The 16403-nt window shown below is 67.4% G+C and overlaps 3 protein-coding genes across 8 annotated transcripts in view; 2 read left to right on the forward strand and 1 right to left on the reverse strand.

The window, feature by feature from the left end:
• Window positions 1–178: 178 nt before the first annotated feature.
• Window positions 179–6263, forward strand: PDLIM2 (PDZ and LIM domain 2). 3 transcript variants are annotated; one of them, XM_086865201.1, is made up of 11 exons: window positions 1057–1236; window positions 1355–1535; window positions 1638–1743; window positions 2093–2244; window positions 2562–2631; window positions 2714–2805; window positions 2899–2944; window positions 4538–4692; window positions 4975–5120; window positions 5189–5294; window positions 5733–6263. In XM_086865201.1, the coding sequence occupies exons 3-11, from the start codon at window positions 1651–1653 to the stop codon at window positions 5911–5913; spliced, it is 1041 nt and encodes a 346-aa protein (XP_086721327.1). In that variant the 5' UTR covers window positions 1057–1236; window positions 1355–1535; window positions 1638–1650; the 3' UTR covers window positions 5914–6263. The 3 variants fall into 3 exon arrangements, with proteins under 3 accessions (XP_086721326.1, XP_086721328.1, XP_086721327.1); XM_086865200.1 differs by lacking the exons at window positions 1057–1236; window positions 1355–1535 and adding an exon at window positions 179–264; XM_086865202.1 differs by lacking the exon at window positions 1355–1535 and having other exon boundaries at window positions 1056–1236.
• A 796-nt stretch (window positions 6264–7059) lies between these two features.
• On the forward strand, window positions 7060–12193 carry C29H8orf58 (chromosome 29 C8orf58 homolog). 3 transcript variants are annotated; one of them, XM_086865667.1, is made up of 7 exons: window positions 7060–7177; window positions 9071–9720; window positions 9806–9893; window positions 10050–10153; window positions 10232–10975; window positions 11076–11188; window positions 11597–12193. In XM_086865667.1, exons 1-5 carry the CDS (start codon window positions 7126–7128, stop codon window positions 10313–10315), a joined length of 978 nt encoding a protein of 325 aa, XP_086721793.1. In that variant the 5' UTR covers window positions 7060–7125; the 3' UTR covers window positions 10316–10975; window positions 11076–11188; window positions 11597–12193. The 3 variants fall into 3 exon arrangements, with proteins under 3 accessions (XP_086721793.1, XP_086721790.1, XP_086721791.1); XM_086865664.1 differs by lacking the exon at window positions 7060–7177 and adding an exon at window positions 7560–8443; XM_086865665.1 differs by lacking the exon at window positions 7060–7177 and adding an exon at window positions 7560–8443 and having other exon boundaries at window positions 10053–10153.
• Window positions 12194–13903: 1710 nt separating this feature from the next.
• BIN3 (bridging integrator 3) overlaps window positions 13904–16403 on the reverse strand; it is a 40690-nt gene continuing 38190 nt past the window's right edge. For both annotated transcript variants that reach the window (XM_086865668.1, XM_086865669.1), the window contains one exon: window positions 13904–14725. In XM_086865668.1, the coding sequence (XP_086721794.1) occupies window positions 14579–14725 (147 nt within the window). In that variant the 3' untranslated portion in view covers window positions 13904–14578. The remainder of the gene's footprint in view (window positions 14726–16403) is intronic.

Genomic DNA, 16403 nt, shown 5'->3' on the forward strand with positions numbered 1-16403 from the left:
GAGGAGCCGGTGCTGGGACCCGTCCCACCGGGAGCCGTGGGGCGGGGAGCGGGGGGAGGAAGCTGCGTGGGGCCGCGGGGATCCCCCCACGCCCACGGGCGGTCCCGCTCGGTGCCGGGGCGGGCCCAGCCACCGCCGTGCGCCCCGTCGGGGGGGGCCGTGCCCGCAGCCCGGCCCGGCCCGGCTCCTCCCGAGGAGGCGGTGCCGTCCCGGGGCCGCGCTCGGCTCCGCAGCCCCGCGGGGCCGCCCGGCTCGGCCGCCCCGGTGAGTGCGCGGGGGTGCGGGGAGCTGCGGCTGTGGGGGGTGTCCGTCCGTCCGTCCGTCCGTCGGGGGTCCCGCTGTCCGGGGTGGGAGAGAGGGATGTGCGGGCAGGTCCCCAAGTCCCCGCGAGTGCCAAGTGCCCGTGTCCCCGCGTCCCCGCGCCTCCTGGCATCGCCCGTCCCCGCCGCTCGCCCCGAGGGTGCCAGGCGGCAGCGCCAGTCCCCGCGGGCACAAAGACATCGCTGTGCGGCCGGGACAGAGCCGGGGGGAGCAGGGACACAGGTGGGGTGTGGGGGGCCGAGGATGGAGAAGGGGAGCACGGACAGAGCTGGGGACAGGGATGGGTGCGGGACACCAAGGGGAGGTGCGGGGATTGAAGAAGGAGTGCAGGGATGGAGGAGGGGTGCAGGAGATGGAGAAAGGAGAGGTGGGGTGCAGTGTCTGAAGAAGGGGTGCGGGATCCGGAGAAGAGGTGCAGGGCTCTTGGGGGGTCTGGGGTCGGTGCCCAGCTGGGTGTGGGGGTCCCCGGGCTGGAAAACCTCGCTACCCAGGGATGCTGAGCGGGGCTGGGCATGGGGAGGGGGTTTGGGGTTTCCTCCCGGCGCTGGAAGCCCAGCCCAGGAAATTCTTCCGGGCAGCCTCTCAAGCCCCTCTTTGTGCTCTTGGGATTTTTAACATTCCCGGCGGCTGCGGATGGGGTGCCCGGTGCCGGCCCGGGTGCCCGGTTCCAGATGGGCTGCCCAGCTTTCCCAGGCTGTGCCGGGACGGATGGGATGGGATCTGGTGTGGATTTAGGGGATGCGGCTGCCCATTCCCACTCATCCCATCGGAGCCAAGCGCTGCGCCGCTCACCGGGGTGCCAAGGGGACCCTGTGCCACCCCCGGGGGATCCTCAGCGTCCTTTACCGGCGTGGATTTGCCGTGGGATGAAGGGCTGGCGCTGCTGGTCCCTGCTGGGTGTCGGAGCCTGCTGTGGTGAGCAGCAGGACCCGTCCCGCGCTGCCACATCCTCCCCTCCAAACCCCACTGGCTCTGCCAGGCCACAGCGCTGGCCTTGCTGCCAAGGCGTCACAGATTTCCTGCCTTGCTCCAGCTCCTGGGAACGACCTTGGCTGTGTCAGCTGCACCGCCGGGTGCCTGGGACCCCCTGTCCCCGGGGGAGGAACCCGCCAGCCTTGGGGGACAAGAGGAAGCGGCGGTGGCTGCTGACACCCTGCGAGGACCTGGGTCCCCTCCCCGGAAGGAAAGCGCTGCCGCCGCTGGGGACCCTCAGGGTGCAGCGGGGACAGGGAGGCCCTCCTTGGGTGGTCTGTGGGTCCCCTCTGCCCCGACCCCTCGGCGCCCGGGATCGCTGACACCTCGCTCCTGCCCTCCAGAGCCGCCGCTGCCATGCCGGTGACTGTGACACTGCCCGGCCCGGCCCCCTGGGGCTTCCGCATCTCCGGGGGAAGAGATTTCGGGAAGCCCATCACCGTCTCCAAGGTAGGAGCCCCCCACGTGTCCCCCGGCCGGGCAGGCCGGGCTGCTCCGGTGAGCGGATCCTGTTTGCTGTCCTTGAGGGATCCTGCTCCGTGGGAACGGCCCACGGCGGGCGACAGCGACGTGGGGGGGGGGGGGACGGGGGACTCCTGTGGCCCCCGGGCTGGGCTGGGCTGTGCCAAATTTCCGGGTGTTGTTTCCAAGGCCGTGGTCCTCTCCTGGCAGAGGGTCTGGCACTGTTCTGTCAGAGCCCTGGAGATCCCAGTGGGTGGGAGCACCCCAGCAGGGCAGGGTTCGGGGGGTGCTGCGCTGCACGGGGGGGTCACTGGTCCCATGTCCTCTTCTCCTGGAGGTGACGGAGCACGGGAAGGCGGCCATGGGTGACCTCCGGCCTGGGGATGTCATTGTCACCATCAATGGGGAGAGCACGGCCGAGATGCTCAACGTGGAGGCACAGAACAAGATCAAGCAGAGCCCCGGGCAGCTCCGGCTGGAGGTGGAGAGGTGGGTGCTGGGGGCAGCCCGAACACCTCCCCTGGGTGCCAGCGGTGCTGGGGTCCCCAGCCACGTGTGAGTCACTTGTTCCCCCTCAGCGGCCCTTGGGGCGATGCCATCCCCGCGGGAGCCCATCCCGGCTCTCTAATTAAGGAGCCGGGTGCTAACGAGGCCGGGCAGCGCTGGCTGCCGTTACCTGGCCGACAGGTCCCGGTTGGGGACCCAGCTGCTGCCTCACCGCCGGGGAGGGTCACACGGTGCCGTGCACAGGGTTTTTGTGCTCCTGGGGCTGATTCCAAACCCTGCTGCTCTCCCTTGGCCCCCAGGTCCCCGGTGCCATCTCCCAGCCACACCAACGGGGACACCTCCCCTGAGAGGTTGGCCACACGCTTCCAGGTGAGCCCTGGGCAGCCCCCGCGCACCCCGGCCCCCCACCCAGGGCTGGCGGCAGCTGGTGGTGTCATCCTCCCCTCCCCAGGACATGCTGCAGATGCAGAGTGAGAGCCAAGGTACCCTGAGAACCCTCGATCCCAGCCTGGCATCCCTCACCCACCCACCGGGCAGTGCCAGGTAAGGCTGCACCGGGCTGTGTGTGGGGCTGGGGCGTGGGGAAGGGTCTGGGGAGGGCCAGGGACCCCCCTGAATCTCTGTCCTCTCCCCCAGCTCACAACGCTTGGAGCAGGAGTTCAGCTGTCCCAGCCTCCGCCAGGTGAGCAGGGAGCTGGGGGGCTGCAGGAGGCCAGGCAGAGATGCTGGGGGAACATCTGTGCACCAAAACCTTTTGAACCCACAAACCATCCCTGTTTTAAGCCCCAAACCACCCCGCTTTGCACCACCAAACCATCCCCCTTTGAAATGCTAAACCTTCCCCCTTTGAGCCCCCAAACCACCTCATTTTAAGTCCCCAAACCACCCTCCTCTGAGCCCCAAAACTACCGCACTTTGAGTCCCCAAACCACTCCCTCTGCACCCCCCCGGCAGCGTCACGGCCCTGCTGTCCCTCAGGGTCCCCGTCTGCGGTGGGTGCCTCGGGTGTCCCCTCCCCGCCGCGCTGGCAGCACCCCCGGCCCCGCGGGCACCGCCGCACCTGCCCAGGGATGTTTTGCTCCTCTTGGCAGCGGCGCCAGCCTGGGGAGGCCAAACCAGTTTGGGGAGGCTCCCGCCAGCCCGGGGCACTGGGGTGTTGGCCGGGCACTGCCGCGGTGGGATACCCCGGGAGAGGGATCGGGATGAGCCGGGAGTGGGATCGAGATGCCCGGGGGCTGGATGCCTCCTCCACCCCCGAGCTCAGTCCCAGGATGCCCGCGGCCACCCCATCCCTTCCTGCGGGCAGCCGCTGGCTCCGGGCTTGGCGTCTCCCTCCTTTCCTCCCTCCCTGCTTTCTCTTTTTCTTGTTTTTCAAGCCCAAATTGGGAAGCGCCGCGGCCCCGAGCTCGGCCCTTCCCAGCTGCCTTTGGCCGCAGCCCCGGCCGCCCCTTGGCCGCCCGCTCCCTCCTTCCTCCCCAGCTCCTTTGCTTTGGTGCCGGCTCCCAAGGGTCCCTCCTGCTCCAGGAGGGTCCATCCCTGCCCCGGAGGGTCCATCCCTGCCCCGGAGGGTCCTTCCCAGCTCGGACACCCCCGGCACAGGGTTGGGGACGTGAGGATGCCGTGCCCGAAGCCCCCCGCCCAAGCCCCTGTGCTCAAGGGGGTGGTGAGGGGATGGCTGCCCTTGGATCCATCCCACTCCTCCGCACATCCCAGGGCAGGCTGGCGCTGGATGCCGGCAGGGATGAGGCCAAGGCCCGGCTCCTCCCGTGCCTAATTTTAGCTCATCCCTCGTGACCTCACAGAGCCTCAGCGCTGCCCCTCTCCCTCTCCATGGCGGGGGGTCCCTGTGCCCAACCCGGGGTCCCGCTGGGATTCATTCCCATCTGCGTGGCAGCTGCTCCCGGGAACATCGGCTTCCACTTATCCGGGGTTCCGCTTCCCGGCCTTGCCGGGGCCGCTAAGCAGGAGCAGATGGAGGGGAGGGGATGGGCGCAGGAGCTGGGTTATGGGGTGGGGGTGCTGCCCTGGCCCCTCTGGGGGGTCCCACTGACCCCAGCCTGGGTGAGAAGGAGAAGTGGCTGCCCCACGGAGCGTCTCTGCATCCCTCTGGAGACCTGGGCTAGGGGAAAGCCCCTGGGGCTACTCCGGGTGTCCTTGGGGTGCCTGAGGGGAGAGGGAGGCTCTGTGGGCACCCTCAGGCCATTTTGGGGGGCTGCTGCAGCGTCCCAGCCCATCCCGGCGCCCCAAGGACATCCAGCGCTTCTCCCCCTGCCAGGAGCGAGGACGCCTGAGCCGCCAGAACAGCTCCCAGGGACCCGTCCTGCCTCCACCCCCCTGCCCACCCTCAGCGGAGCTCGGAGCCCCCCAAAACCTCTGGGAAAGCCTCAGGGGGAGGCGCCTCTCCTCACCCTCTCCCAACACCTGCCACAGGTTCGGAGCGGGCTGGAGGCTGTTGGGGGGGGCACCGTGGCAGGGGAGCCCCCAGCCCCATGTCCCCACCCCTGTTTGTCACCCGTGGGTGCTGAGGGAGCCCGTGGAAAGGGTTAACTCACCTGTAGGCAGGTGGGGCCGTGGGAGGGCCGGGCAGGCTGGGGCAGCTCCCGGGGTGGAGGAAGCAGGTGACGGACGGGTAGTGGGGTGCAGCCGGGTGGATCCTGGAATCCGGGTGCTGGGAACCCCCCCCAAAATCTCCCCTCGGGCTGCGCCCCACAGCCAGGGCTCGGAGCCGGCCATGAGGCGCTTGGAGGAGGACTCGGAGGTCTACAAGATGCTGCAGGAGAACCGGGAGCTGCGGGCAGCCCCGCGGCAATCCAGCACCTTCCGCCTGCTCCAGGAGGCTCTGGAGGACGAGGAAGGAGGTGAGCGGGGCACGGAGGGAGGTTTGGCACGGGGGTGGCAGGACCCTGATGGCCTCGTGTCCCCACAGGAGGTCCCGCGGCCCCCTTCCCCAGCCGGCTCTCGGCCGCTGCCCGCAAACCCGTGGCTGGGGTGCAGAAGCTGCACGTCTGTGAGAAATGCGGGAGCAGCATCGCGTGAGTGGGGCTGGGGGCCTGGCCGGGTCCCGGGGCTGGCTCCGTCCCTCCTGGCAAAGCTAAAAAGGGGCTGCTCCCAGGGGTGGGGGCGTCCCGGGGCAGGATCGGTCCCTGACATCGCTCCCGGCAGGGATAACAACGCGGCTGATCCTGGCTGCGGGTGGGGCAGGATCGACCCCTGATGTCACTCCCGGCGGGGTTAAAATGGGGCTGAGTGTGGGGTGGGGCTGGGGGTCCCAGGGCAGGATCCGTCCTTGCCATTGATCCCTAAGCATGAAAATGGGGGCGGTCCTGGGGTGGGAGTGGGAGCAGGGTGGTCCCGGGGCAGGATCCATCCCTGCCATCGCTCCAGCGCCAAGATGGGGCTGGCCCTGGGTGGGAGGGGACCCTGGGGACACGCGGAGTGTCTCGGCTGACCCCCTGTCCCCACACCTCCAGGACACAGGCGGTGAGGATCCAGGACGGCCGCTACCGGCACCCGTCCTGCTACACCTGCGCCGACTGCGGCCTCAGCCTGAAGATGCGAGGCCACTTCTGGGTGGGGGACGAGCTGTTCTGCGAGAAACACGCCCGCCTGCGCTACCAGGGACCCCCGGGGGGACCCGTGCCCCGCTCCTGAGCCCCGGCACCGTGTGATGGGGTCACCGCCAGCACCCCCCGGGGCTGTCCCACCCCACTGCGGTAGGGCTGGGCTGGGGGGCTGAGGGCACTCCCAGCTGGGGATGGATGGGATTCGGGGAGAGGATGCGATGTAGCCGCCCATCTTCACCCCTTTGTGGGTGTGTGTGGTGAGCTGGGGGGGTTCTCAGCCCGGGGGACACTGGGGGGGACACTGGGGGGAGGGGGGCGGGGGTCGCTTGAGCACTTGGGTACTGGAGAGGGGGCTGGCACCGCTTGTGCACTGACTGCAAAGGGCTTCTCCGAGGAATTAAACCAGATTCTCTATAAATATAATATATATTTGCTCCACTGCTGTGTCTGCTCTCTGCAGGGACCCCAGGGCAGGGGGAAAGGGGGAGTTTTACTCCAAACCCAGGGTGCAGACCGGGACCCCCCAGACCCCTCAGCCCTCCTGCCTGCCCACGGGGTGGGGTCCGGTGCTCCCGGGAAGGTCAGGGCTGCCCGCAGGACCTGGATGGCCCCTCCCAGCGTCCCTGGGAGCTGTCCGGGTTTATTGGGGGCTGTTGGCCGAGGCCTTTGTCCTGCTCCAGGTGCTCTTATCACCTCTCCCCGCCCTCCGTGCCCGCCTGCACGGAGATGGCTGCTCTCTTATCTGGGATTTACTGTTATCAGCCTGACCTGTCCCTTCCCCTGTCCCTCCGCAGCAGGGACAGCCAGGACCCCTCGCTCCTCTCCTGCCTGGGGTCTCACTGGGGTCTGTTTGGGGTGTCCTGGGCTCGGCCATGGAGCTCTCACCATCGAATTCCCGATTAATCATCCCAGAGCAGCTGGGGCTGCCCCTGGATCCCCGGAAGCGTCCAAGGCCAGGTTGGACGGAGCTGGGGGCAATGCGGGACAGGGAAGGTGTCCCTGGGGGTGGCACTGGATGCGATTTAAAGTTTCTTCCCACCCAAACCATTCCATGGCTCTATGACGCCCTGTGAGGGAGGATGATGATGGTCCGGCCCTCTCCGGGAAAAAGAGAAACGCTTTGAGCCCTCATGGGACAACACAGCTGGGGCTGGGGGCAAATGGGCGGCCACCCCACCCCCGCCCCGCCCCGGAGCTGTGCCGCCCCCCGGCCCTGCCCCATAAAGCAGCGGAGGAGCAGCCCCTGAGCTCCCAGCCCGGCTCCCAGTGTTCCCTGCCCGGCTCTCGGTGCATCCCGAGGATGCTGCGCCGCCGCGGAGCCTTCACGGTGCGGCCGCTCCGTGTTGACCTCGGTGAGTCGGTGGCCCCTGGGGCTGTAGGGGATCCCTCGGGGGTCTCCAGCCTGCGAGGATCGTGCTGGAGGGGATCCTCGGGGATCTCTGTTTTGAGGTGTCTGTGCTGGAGAGGGAACCTGGGGTCCTTGGAGCCCCAATTTGCGTTGTTTGTGCTTGAGAAGGAACCTGGGAGCTCCCTGGCACCCCCAATTTGAGCTAAAGAGGGTCCCTGGACCCCTACTTTTCCTCCCACTCCCTGCAAGGAGGGGTCCAGGCTGCCCTGGGAATTCAGGTTTGCCCTTGCCATGCTTGGGTTGACGGGCCGGTGCCGGTCCCCAAAATACAGCGTGGGGGTCCCCAAAACCTAGGGCCCATCTCCACGTGTGCCGCAGCTCTGGCTGTGCCGGGACCCCCTCCAGCAGCATCCGGGAGGTACCGGGGGCTGAGCTGGAGCTGCCAGGGCGGGGGGCACCCCAAGAAGGGGCTGATGGTGACCCCTCACGCCCCTTCTCGCCTTGCCCGTGGCCCCCGCGCCGGTGGAGCTCCGGTGACACCCCCGTGGTGCCGGGGGAAGCAGCGCCTTGGCACGAGGAGTCCTGGAGTCTGTGGAATGAGTCTGCGTGTGGGAACCGGGATCCTGGCAGCGGCCACGGAGCTGCGGTGGAGGGGCTGCCCCCGGAATTCCTGGGATTCAATCCTGCCGGGGCGGAGTGGCTGCTCCCCGGAATTCCTGGGATTCAATCCTGCCGGGGCGGAGGGGCTGCCCCCCGGAATTCCTGGGATTCAATCCTGCCGGGGCGGAGGGGCTGCTCCCCGGAATTCCTGGGATTCAATCCCACTGAACGGCCGGATTGTCCCTGGCTTGGCCGCGGCTTCCCGGCTCTCCAGCCCCCGAGGGATGCGCGGTGAGTGCTGTGGCTGCAGGAGGGGCAGGAATTTGGGAGCGCTGGGACCCCCGACCGGTGAATTCAGCCCACGCTGGAGTCCGGAGTGAATTTTCTGTAACTCGGTGGGATGCAGCCGGCACCCAAACAACCCTCTCGCCTTCCCAGCTGGGGTGGGAAGGGATCCTTAACCACTGGCCCAGCCAGTATCGCCGATCCCAAAGCCTGCGAGGAACCAGTTGGGAACCGGTCCTGTAATGAGGTGCCTGTGGATACAGGGCCCGTCCCTGGCTGCGCTGGGTATAAAAGGGAGCTCCGGGACGCGCGCCCGGCACTCGGCTCTGGCTCTCGGCGATGTGGGGTGGCTCCCGCGCCGTCTGGAAGAGGAGGTTCAGCTGCTGTGAGTGCGTTTGAGGGGGGTGTCAGCCCCAGGCGAGGCTTTCGGGGGGTGGGTAGCCCGCAGGAGGTGCCAAAGCTCCGCTCCCACCTCCCCGAGCCCTTCGCCGCGGCCTGGCTGGAAAGGGAGCGAGTGTCGGGCAAGGAGCGCCGAGACCTTCCCATGGATGCGCCTCAATCCCACCTGGAGCTGCGGGGTGGTGGTGGGGCACATCCCGGCTGGCGATGCCCCCCATCCCGTGCGAGGAGCTTGTGGTTCCTGCAGCCATCCAGGATCCCACGGCAGTGCTGTGTCCTGGGCTGCCGGCACCGAGCTGGAACGGCTCAAAATCCCTGCCCAGGTCAGGGTCGGGGCCGTGCCCCCCTCAGCAGCGCGGCTGCGGAGGAGGATGAGGATGGGGAAGGCCGGGACCGTGTTTCTGGGGAGCAGCGACAACACGCGGGGGTTGTAGGAGCGCATTCCCAGCTACAGGGACCCGCAGGAGTGGGGTCACTGGGCAGGGGAGAGAGCGGCCTTGGCCACGGCTGGAGCTGCTGTAGGGGCTTCGGGGGGCTCGGAGAGGTGCTGAGCACCAAATTTTCTGCTCAGGCACCCTCCAGCTGAGCCCACCTGCCCTCCATCCCCCCGCAGATGGTCCCTGGGAGTCGGCCGAGAGCTGCATCGTGCGCACCTCCGCCAGCGTCTACCGCCGGCTGCAGGAGAGCCCGCGGCAGCCCCCGCGGGGCATGAGCACCCGGGGACCCCCCCCGCCGCCACCGCAGCCCCCCAGCAGCCCCCCGGCCGGCAGGACGTTCCTCAAGTTCGAGTCCGAGGATTCCGGGGTGGAGATGGCCAGCAACGAGCACTCGCCCTCCACCCCGCTGGGCTCCGAGAGCAGCTTCTCCCTGGACGGTTTCCCGGCGGAGAAGCCCCCCGGAGAGGAGCCCCCCGGAGAGGAGCCCCCCCGGAGCCGCTCGGCCAGCAGGAGGCTGCTGCAGGCAGCGCAGAGGAGCAGGAGGCAGCGCTGCCCTCGACAGCTCAGCAGGCGCAGCGCCAGCACCGCCGACCTGGCGGAGCCACCGCGGGACCCCGGGGAGCCCCAAGGGGCGGCAGGGGGGGCTCGGCAGCCCGGCAGCCCTCGGGACCCCCGGGCTGGGCCCGAGGCCGCGGTGTCGGGGCAGGGGCTGCGCTACCTGGAGCACGTGTGCCAGATGCTGGAGCGCCTGGCGAGGCTGCAGCAGGACAACCGCGTCCTCCGGCAGCAGGCGGCCGGAGCCCGGAGCGCCCGCCCGGCCACCCTGGTGAGAGCCAGGAGGAGGGGGACGCGCGGGGAGGGGGCGTGGGGGGTCCCAGCTCACACCCGGCCTGTGCTCTCCTCACCCGCAGCCCACCCGGCAGTCTCCGAGGCAGGATTTGGGTACGTGGAGGGGTGAGGAGTTCCGGCCGCGCTCCTGTTCGGACAGCCAGGCACCAGGTGAGGCTCGGCAATGAGGGCACCTGGGCGCAGGTGAGCACCGGGGGGGGCGGGAATGGCAGGACCGACCGCTGCCAGGTGAATGGAGGTGGGGGGCAGGGTGTGGGATGTCAGGATGATGCCCCCCAGCTTGACCAGGTTTGTTGTCCCGTTCAGCAGCCGAGCCCGGGCCGTGCCGGAGGATGTGGGGACACTCGCTCAGCTCCCCCAGCCTGCTGGACCCCTCCGAGGGCGGGGCGCGAGTCCCGGCACCGGACAAGGTACGGCCGGGGGGTGTCGGGGTGTGACGGGGGGAGGGTCCCGCGGGTCCCCCCGGCTGACCCCACCTCTCCCGGCAGGACGGGCGCTCGCACTGGGGCCGGGTGAAGGTGCTGCTCACCCGCCTGACCCGCCGCTCCCTGCGGGGCGGCCGCTGCAGGTAGGACGGGAGGGTCCCGCTCCCACCACCACAGCTGGATGGAGGAAGCGCATCACCGCTCACCCTGCGGCGTCCCGCCCGCCCGGGGCCGGTCCCCGGCCCGGCGCACCCCCTTCACCTTCACCCTTTCCCCCAATAAAGGCTTTTCACCGATAAAGAGGCGGCTCTTATCGCGGTGCTTGTTGTCGCGACGTGACGTCACACCCCTAAAGTCGGCGTGACGTCACGCGGAGGCGCGTCATTGCCGCATCACTTCCCAGGCTTTTCCGCATCACTTCCCACGGCTTTTCCGCGTCACTTCCCAAGGCTTTTCCGCCCCTTTTGTCCGGCCGGGCCCACTCCCACGGGCGGCTCCAGCGGCTGCTGCCCCTCCCCAGGCTCTCCCTCCCCCGACCCCCTCCCCGCTCAGCCCCGGGCAGGCTCTGCAGGGTTCCCGCTGCCTCGGGGTGGGGGTAACGCCTGTCCCTCCCCCGGAGCCCCCCACGCTGCCCCGCGGGTGGGTTGGTGGGGAGGGGGCGCCGGGAGGTCCCCGCCGGGGCGGGGATGATGCTCCGGGGAGCATCGCGGCTTTCTCCAGGGGGGCTCCCCAGTTTGGGGGGTAGAGGAGGGGTGGATGCCGTTTTGGTGCTGCTGGAGCTCTGCGCGGGACGGGCCGGTGCCGCAGGTGAGGAAGGTGCTGTCCCATCAGGTATCCCATTATCCCTCCCTTTCCCCTCTTCCCTGTGGATTTCCTACCGTCACTTGGGGTTTTTTTTCCTTCACAGCGGTGAATCCCGCAGCGCCTCCCGAGCCCTCCCGGCACCGCGCCCAGCCCGACGCCCCGGGGGCATCCTTGCAGCTGCAGCATCCTGCATCCCACCGCTCTTTCCTGGGAAACGTGAGTGCATCCTCACGGCAGGGGCTGGCTCCGGTGCTGGGGGTCCCTGGCAGAGCCCCCCGGCTGGCTCACAGCCTCATCAGGGGGTGCTGAAGGGTTTTTGGAGCACACCTGGGGGGGGGTGTCTTATCCTTGTCCCCTCCCCTTTCCAGCATCCAACCCCTTCCCATCGCCCCCCTCTGCTCTCTTGAGCGCCCCGGGGTGAGGAGCCACGGGCAGGGATTGGGGAGGTGGGGAAAGGACATGGCTGGGTGCTCCCAGAGCGGGGTGGGAGTCTGGGCACCCCCTCCCTGCTGCCCCTCTGCCACCTCCATCCTCCCCTCACCTAGGAGACGGGGCTGGATCCCCAGGGGCTGATCCCCGGGAAGGTGCTGAGGCTGGCCATGGGGATGCTGATTCTCCTTTCAGGCCCCAGGTGAGGAGGAGGAGGAGGGAGGTCTGAGCCTCTTTCCTATCCCAGCACTCCTGGATCACCTGGAGCAAGGGGAAGCTCCAGAGCATCTAAGAAGGAAAATCAAGGTGTGGATCCAGGTGCTGGTAGGCCTGGACAGAGTTAATTCATCCAATTCATGAGGAAAATCCTTGGGATTGGTGCTGCTGGATTAGTGATGGGCTGGCATCTCCTAAAGCCATCCTGAGGGGGTCGGGAGGACAGTCAGGATTGCTCCAACACCACTGGGCTAACCCAGAATTCCCGATGGGGAGGAAAAAAGAGGATTTGCTCACCAGCAGGGAATGCTCCCTACATCCTGGGATGGCCTCACTGCCACTCACGTGGATCCTCTTGGAGAGGTGCTTCCCTTCCCTTCGCTCCTGGAAGTCTGAGAGCTGATGAACCTCACCCAGGGGTGCCTCAGACACCGAAGCTGAGCACATTCCACATTGTAGAGTTAATTTTCCCTTCCTGACAGCTCTCCCTATTAACGCTGGGATCTTGTGGGTGGTGCAAAACCCGGTAATTACCCACTTTTATAGTAAAAAGATGGAATTCTCCCCAAGCACTGTGGAGAGTACGCAGAGTGAATCCCTGGGAGCGCCTGGGTTAAGTTTCCATGGGTGACATTCCTCTCCTGAGCGCTGGGAGGGCAGGAGGAGCTGATGGCATGGACCAGGAGCTGGGATTTGTGCATACTCTGACTGCAGGAGAGGTGGGCTGCTGGGGGAGAGGTCTGGCTGTGCCATGCAGGGTGACAGTGACACAGACAAAGCCACCAGGAGGACTCAGGTGAGCCCAGGTGGGGTTGAATCCAGGGAGAAATCAACACCTCAAAGCCACAGAGGGGCTGCCATGGACCTTTACCCACTTGTGAGCCACCCTGAGGCCTGCAGGGCTCAGATCCCGTGGGGGAGCGTGTCCCTTGCTCGGGCTCACGGGCTCTGTGCATGGCAGTTAAAAATATATAAAAATATCTATATTCTGTATATTTAGCATCCCTGCTCTGGGTAACCGTGGCAACTGGGTTTATTTTGCTTAAACCTGGCCTGGCATGTGATGTGGTTGGGAAGGAACAGCTGAGGGGAAACGGAGGGATGAAGTTCTCTGTGCTGGGAGCTGGGGAGGAGCCTCGGCACGGGATTGTTCTTGGGGTAACCTTGCTGCGTCCCTACACCAGGGACAGCCACCAGCATTCCCACGGCTCTGCCCCGTCCCTTTTGCTCCAGCTGCGAAGGGAAGGTTTTGTTTTAGGGGTTCCATCCCCATTTTCTGCCGGGCCTCCCAGGACACCCCTGACTGCTGCTCCTTGGCCCGTGCAGATTTGCCAAATCCAGGTCCTAGCAGGAAGAGGTGGTGATGGCTTCCCTGATGTCTGGAGCTGTGTGCTGTCACCTGGAGCAGCAGGAGCCTGATGCCACCCCAAGGCAAAGGAGGCACCTTCATCAGCTCCACCAGAACCCCACCAGGGTGGGCTTCAACCCCTTATCCCACCCAGCATCTGCAGACCCCAGGACACAGCAGACAGCCTCTCTTTATCCTCAAAGCCGCCAGCTCAGGCTTAAATTTCCTCTATTTTACTAGAAAACTCGATTCCTCGTGCTCTGCCGCCGTTTCCTTCCCGCGCCTCCACGGCGGGGGGACAATGTTCGATCCCAGTTTTTCCCTTCCAGGCGACACCCGAGACCCTCCGCGTCACCCCTGCAGTGGCGGCCGGGCGGCGGCAGAGGGCGACAGCGGCCCGGCGGTGACAGGGACAGGGCCACGGGCCCGGCGGGGACAGGGACAGGGCCACGGGCCCGGCGGGGACAGGGACAGGGCCACGGGCCCGGCGGGGACAGGGACACGGGCACGGGCCCGGCGGTGACAGGGACAGGGCCACGGGCCCGGCGGTGACAGGGACAGGGCCACGGGCCCGGCGGTGACAGGGCCACGGGCCCGGCAGTGACGGTGACAGGGACACGGGCCCGGCAGTGACAGGGACAGGGACACGGGCCCGGCGGTGACAGGGACAGGGCCACGGGCCCGGCGGGGACAGGGACACCGGCACGGGCCTGGCAGTGACAGGGACAGGGCCACGGGCCCGGCGGTGACAGGGACAGGGCCACGGGCCCGGCGGGGACAGGGCCACGGGCCCGGCGGGGACAGGGACATGGGCCCGGCAGTGACAGGGCCACGGGCCGGGGGGGACAGGGCCACAGGCCCGGCGGGGACAGGGCCACAGGCCCGGCGGGGACAGGGCCACGGGCCTGGCGGTGACAGCGACACGGCCCCGGCCGCACTGCGCTGCCAAAAACTTTATTTGGGGACAAGCCAAGGAGTCCCTGTGGCCCTTCCCCGAACAGCGAGGAGGGGCTGCAGCTCCCCAGTTTTCCAAAGGTTTGCTCCTGGCTGGGTTGTCTCCCTGAGGGGTGTCCCCATCTGTCCCTGTGGTCTGGGGTCCCCTGTCCCCCCACCCTGGGCACCCCCAAGCTCAGGGGCACAGGCTCTTTGTACCGTTCCTGGGAAAAGAGGGATGGATGCTCGCCACAGGAAGCATCACCCTTGTCCCTGTGCATCAAAAAATGGGATTTGAGTGATTTTACCCTCCCCTGAGGGGGCCTCTGGGCTCCTAAGGCACAAAATGAGGGGGAGGAGTGGGGGTCTCACCCTCTGGGCTCTGGGGGTGCCAAGGGAGGTGGGAACCTGGGAAAATCCAGCACACCACATCCCACTCCCCATCTTCACCCGAGCAGGATCGCTCCCTTTCCTGCTCCTCCACACCCCAAAATTTAAGGCAAAACTCATTCATAGAGCAACAAAGACGATCCAGACCCTGGCAGGAGCAGCCTCCTCCCCCCATCCGGGCAGGAGTGCAGAGCCGTGGGGTGATGGGAACAGCTCCAGCCCCACAAATCCAGCCCTGGGATGGGAGCTGGGGTGAAGGGGGGGATCCCCATCCCCTCCCTGTCCCGGCCTCAGTCGTCAGCCACGATGGAGAGCGCCCGCAGCTCGCTGAGCTTGGCGTCGTTCTCCCTCTCCCGCTGCTCATCGCTCAGCCCGGGCCGGTCGATCTGTGCCGTCAGGTCCCCAAAAATCTTGTGCATCTCCGTGTAGTAGACAACCTGTTGGATAAAGGGGGATGGGGGGAGGGAGGGGAATGGGGGTCTCCTCCCCAGCCCACCCCCCTGCGGGTGCCCTCAGCCCCTCGCCGCAGCGTTGATGTCTAAAATAGCTCTCTCCCACGTGGCGATGCCACCCCCTCGGATTATTACAACTCAACACATTTTAATAACACGCTGCCCTTCTCCGCTCGCTTCCCATCTGGGAGCCGCTCGTGCGGGGCTGCCACCGGCACCCGCCACCCTCCCGCAGCCGCCTTGTCCCCTCGTTTGTCACCGGTGCCACCGGCACGGGGCTCGGTGGGCTCGGTGGGCTCGGTGGGCTCGGTGGGCTCGGTGAGGGGCGCGCCCAGCAGCGCCGTGCCCCGTGCGAAGCACGGCGAGCAGGGGGAGGAGGAGGGGTGTGTTAATAACGTGCTAATTAGCAGCGCCAATTATCTCCGGCAGCGAGCAGCGCTTGCCGGCGCGGGAGCCCGGGGGTCAGCGCAGGCAGATGGCAGCGGCGTGGCTGCTCGGGCTCCAGCGGGGAGAGGGGGGCTCCCAGCCCTGCCGGGGAGAGCCCCGGGGCTCTGGGACCCCCTCCCCACCCCCCGCGGTGGCGGAACCCCCGGTGCTGCCTGTGGGACCCCCGGGTACCGCAGGACTTTCAGCCCTGCCTGCCAAACCCCGGTGCTGCCTGTGGGACCCCTGGGACCCCCAGCCCTGCCTGGGGCGCTCCTGGTGCTGCGGGACCCCCGGTGCTGCCTGTGGGACCCCTGGGACCCCCAGCCCTGCCTGGGGCGCTCCTGGTGCTGCGGGACCCCCGGTGCTGCCTGTGGGACCCCCGAGACCTTCGGGTTCCTCACAACTCCTTGCACTGTAGGACCCGCGGGTGCCAACAGGACCCCCAGAGCTGCCTGCGGGACCCCTGGCACTGCAGGAGCCCTGGTGCTGTGCCAGGTGTGGGATCCTGTCCTGGACACCCCCCCGCGTCCATCAGGGGGGGACTGGGGCGCGCCCCCCCCGGGGTGGGCAATGCCAGCGTTGTCCCCATTTCCCAGAGGGGCCCCAGCGTCTCCAGCAGCACCGGTGCAGAGACACACACGGTCTCCATGGAGACCAGCTCCCCTAATCCTGCTCAAAACGATGCCGATTTTGGGCAGGCCCGAGGGGGCATCGCGGGGCTCCACATTCCAGCACCGGCTGCCTGAACCCCCCTTCCCCAGGCCTGTCCATCCCAGAGCTCTGGGGGCTGCTCCGTGGCCAGGGCTCCCCACGCAGCAGTGCCAGCTGAGTCACAGCAATGCTCATTTACACAGTGACTAATGAACCCCACACGGGGCTGAGCTGGCAGGGGCTCCCCAAAATCCCTGCACAGCCCCCAAACCACAGCTGGGCCACCCTAAATATCTTCTGAAACCCTCTGCAAGCAAGAGATGACAAAAGCCCCCCAAATCCCTTGGCAGGGTGAGCAGGGATCCGGGGGGCAGGGATGCCAAGTGGGGTGCCAGAGCCCTGGAGCAGCCCCCGTGTCCTTTGTCCCCAAACTGGAGTCAGCTGGGCTCTGCTCAGTCACATATGGCCAAGTGGCACTGCCAATTCCAGCACAGAAAAAGCGCTGGTGCCTTGAAATGTACCCCACTGGGATGGCAGATGCTGCCCCCAGGATTGTCCCCCAAGATTCGGGGACATTTGTCCCTTC

Source organism: Cyanistes caeruleus, chromosome 29, assembly GCF_971803275.1.
Source record: "Cyanistes caeruleus chromosome 29, bCyaCae1.hap1.1, whole genome shotgun sequence".
NCBI classification, from domain to species: domain Eukaryota; kingdom Metazoa; phylum Chordata; class Aves; order Passeriformes; family Paridae; genus Cyanistes; species Cyanistes caeruleus.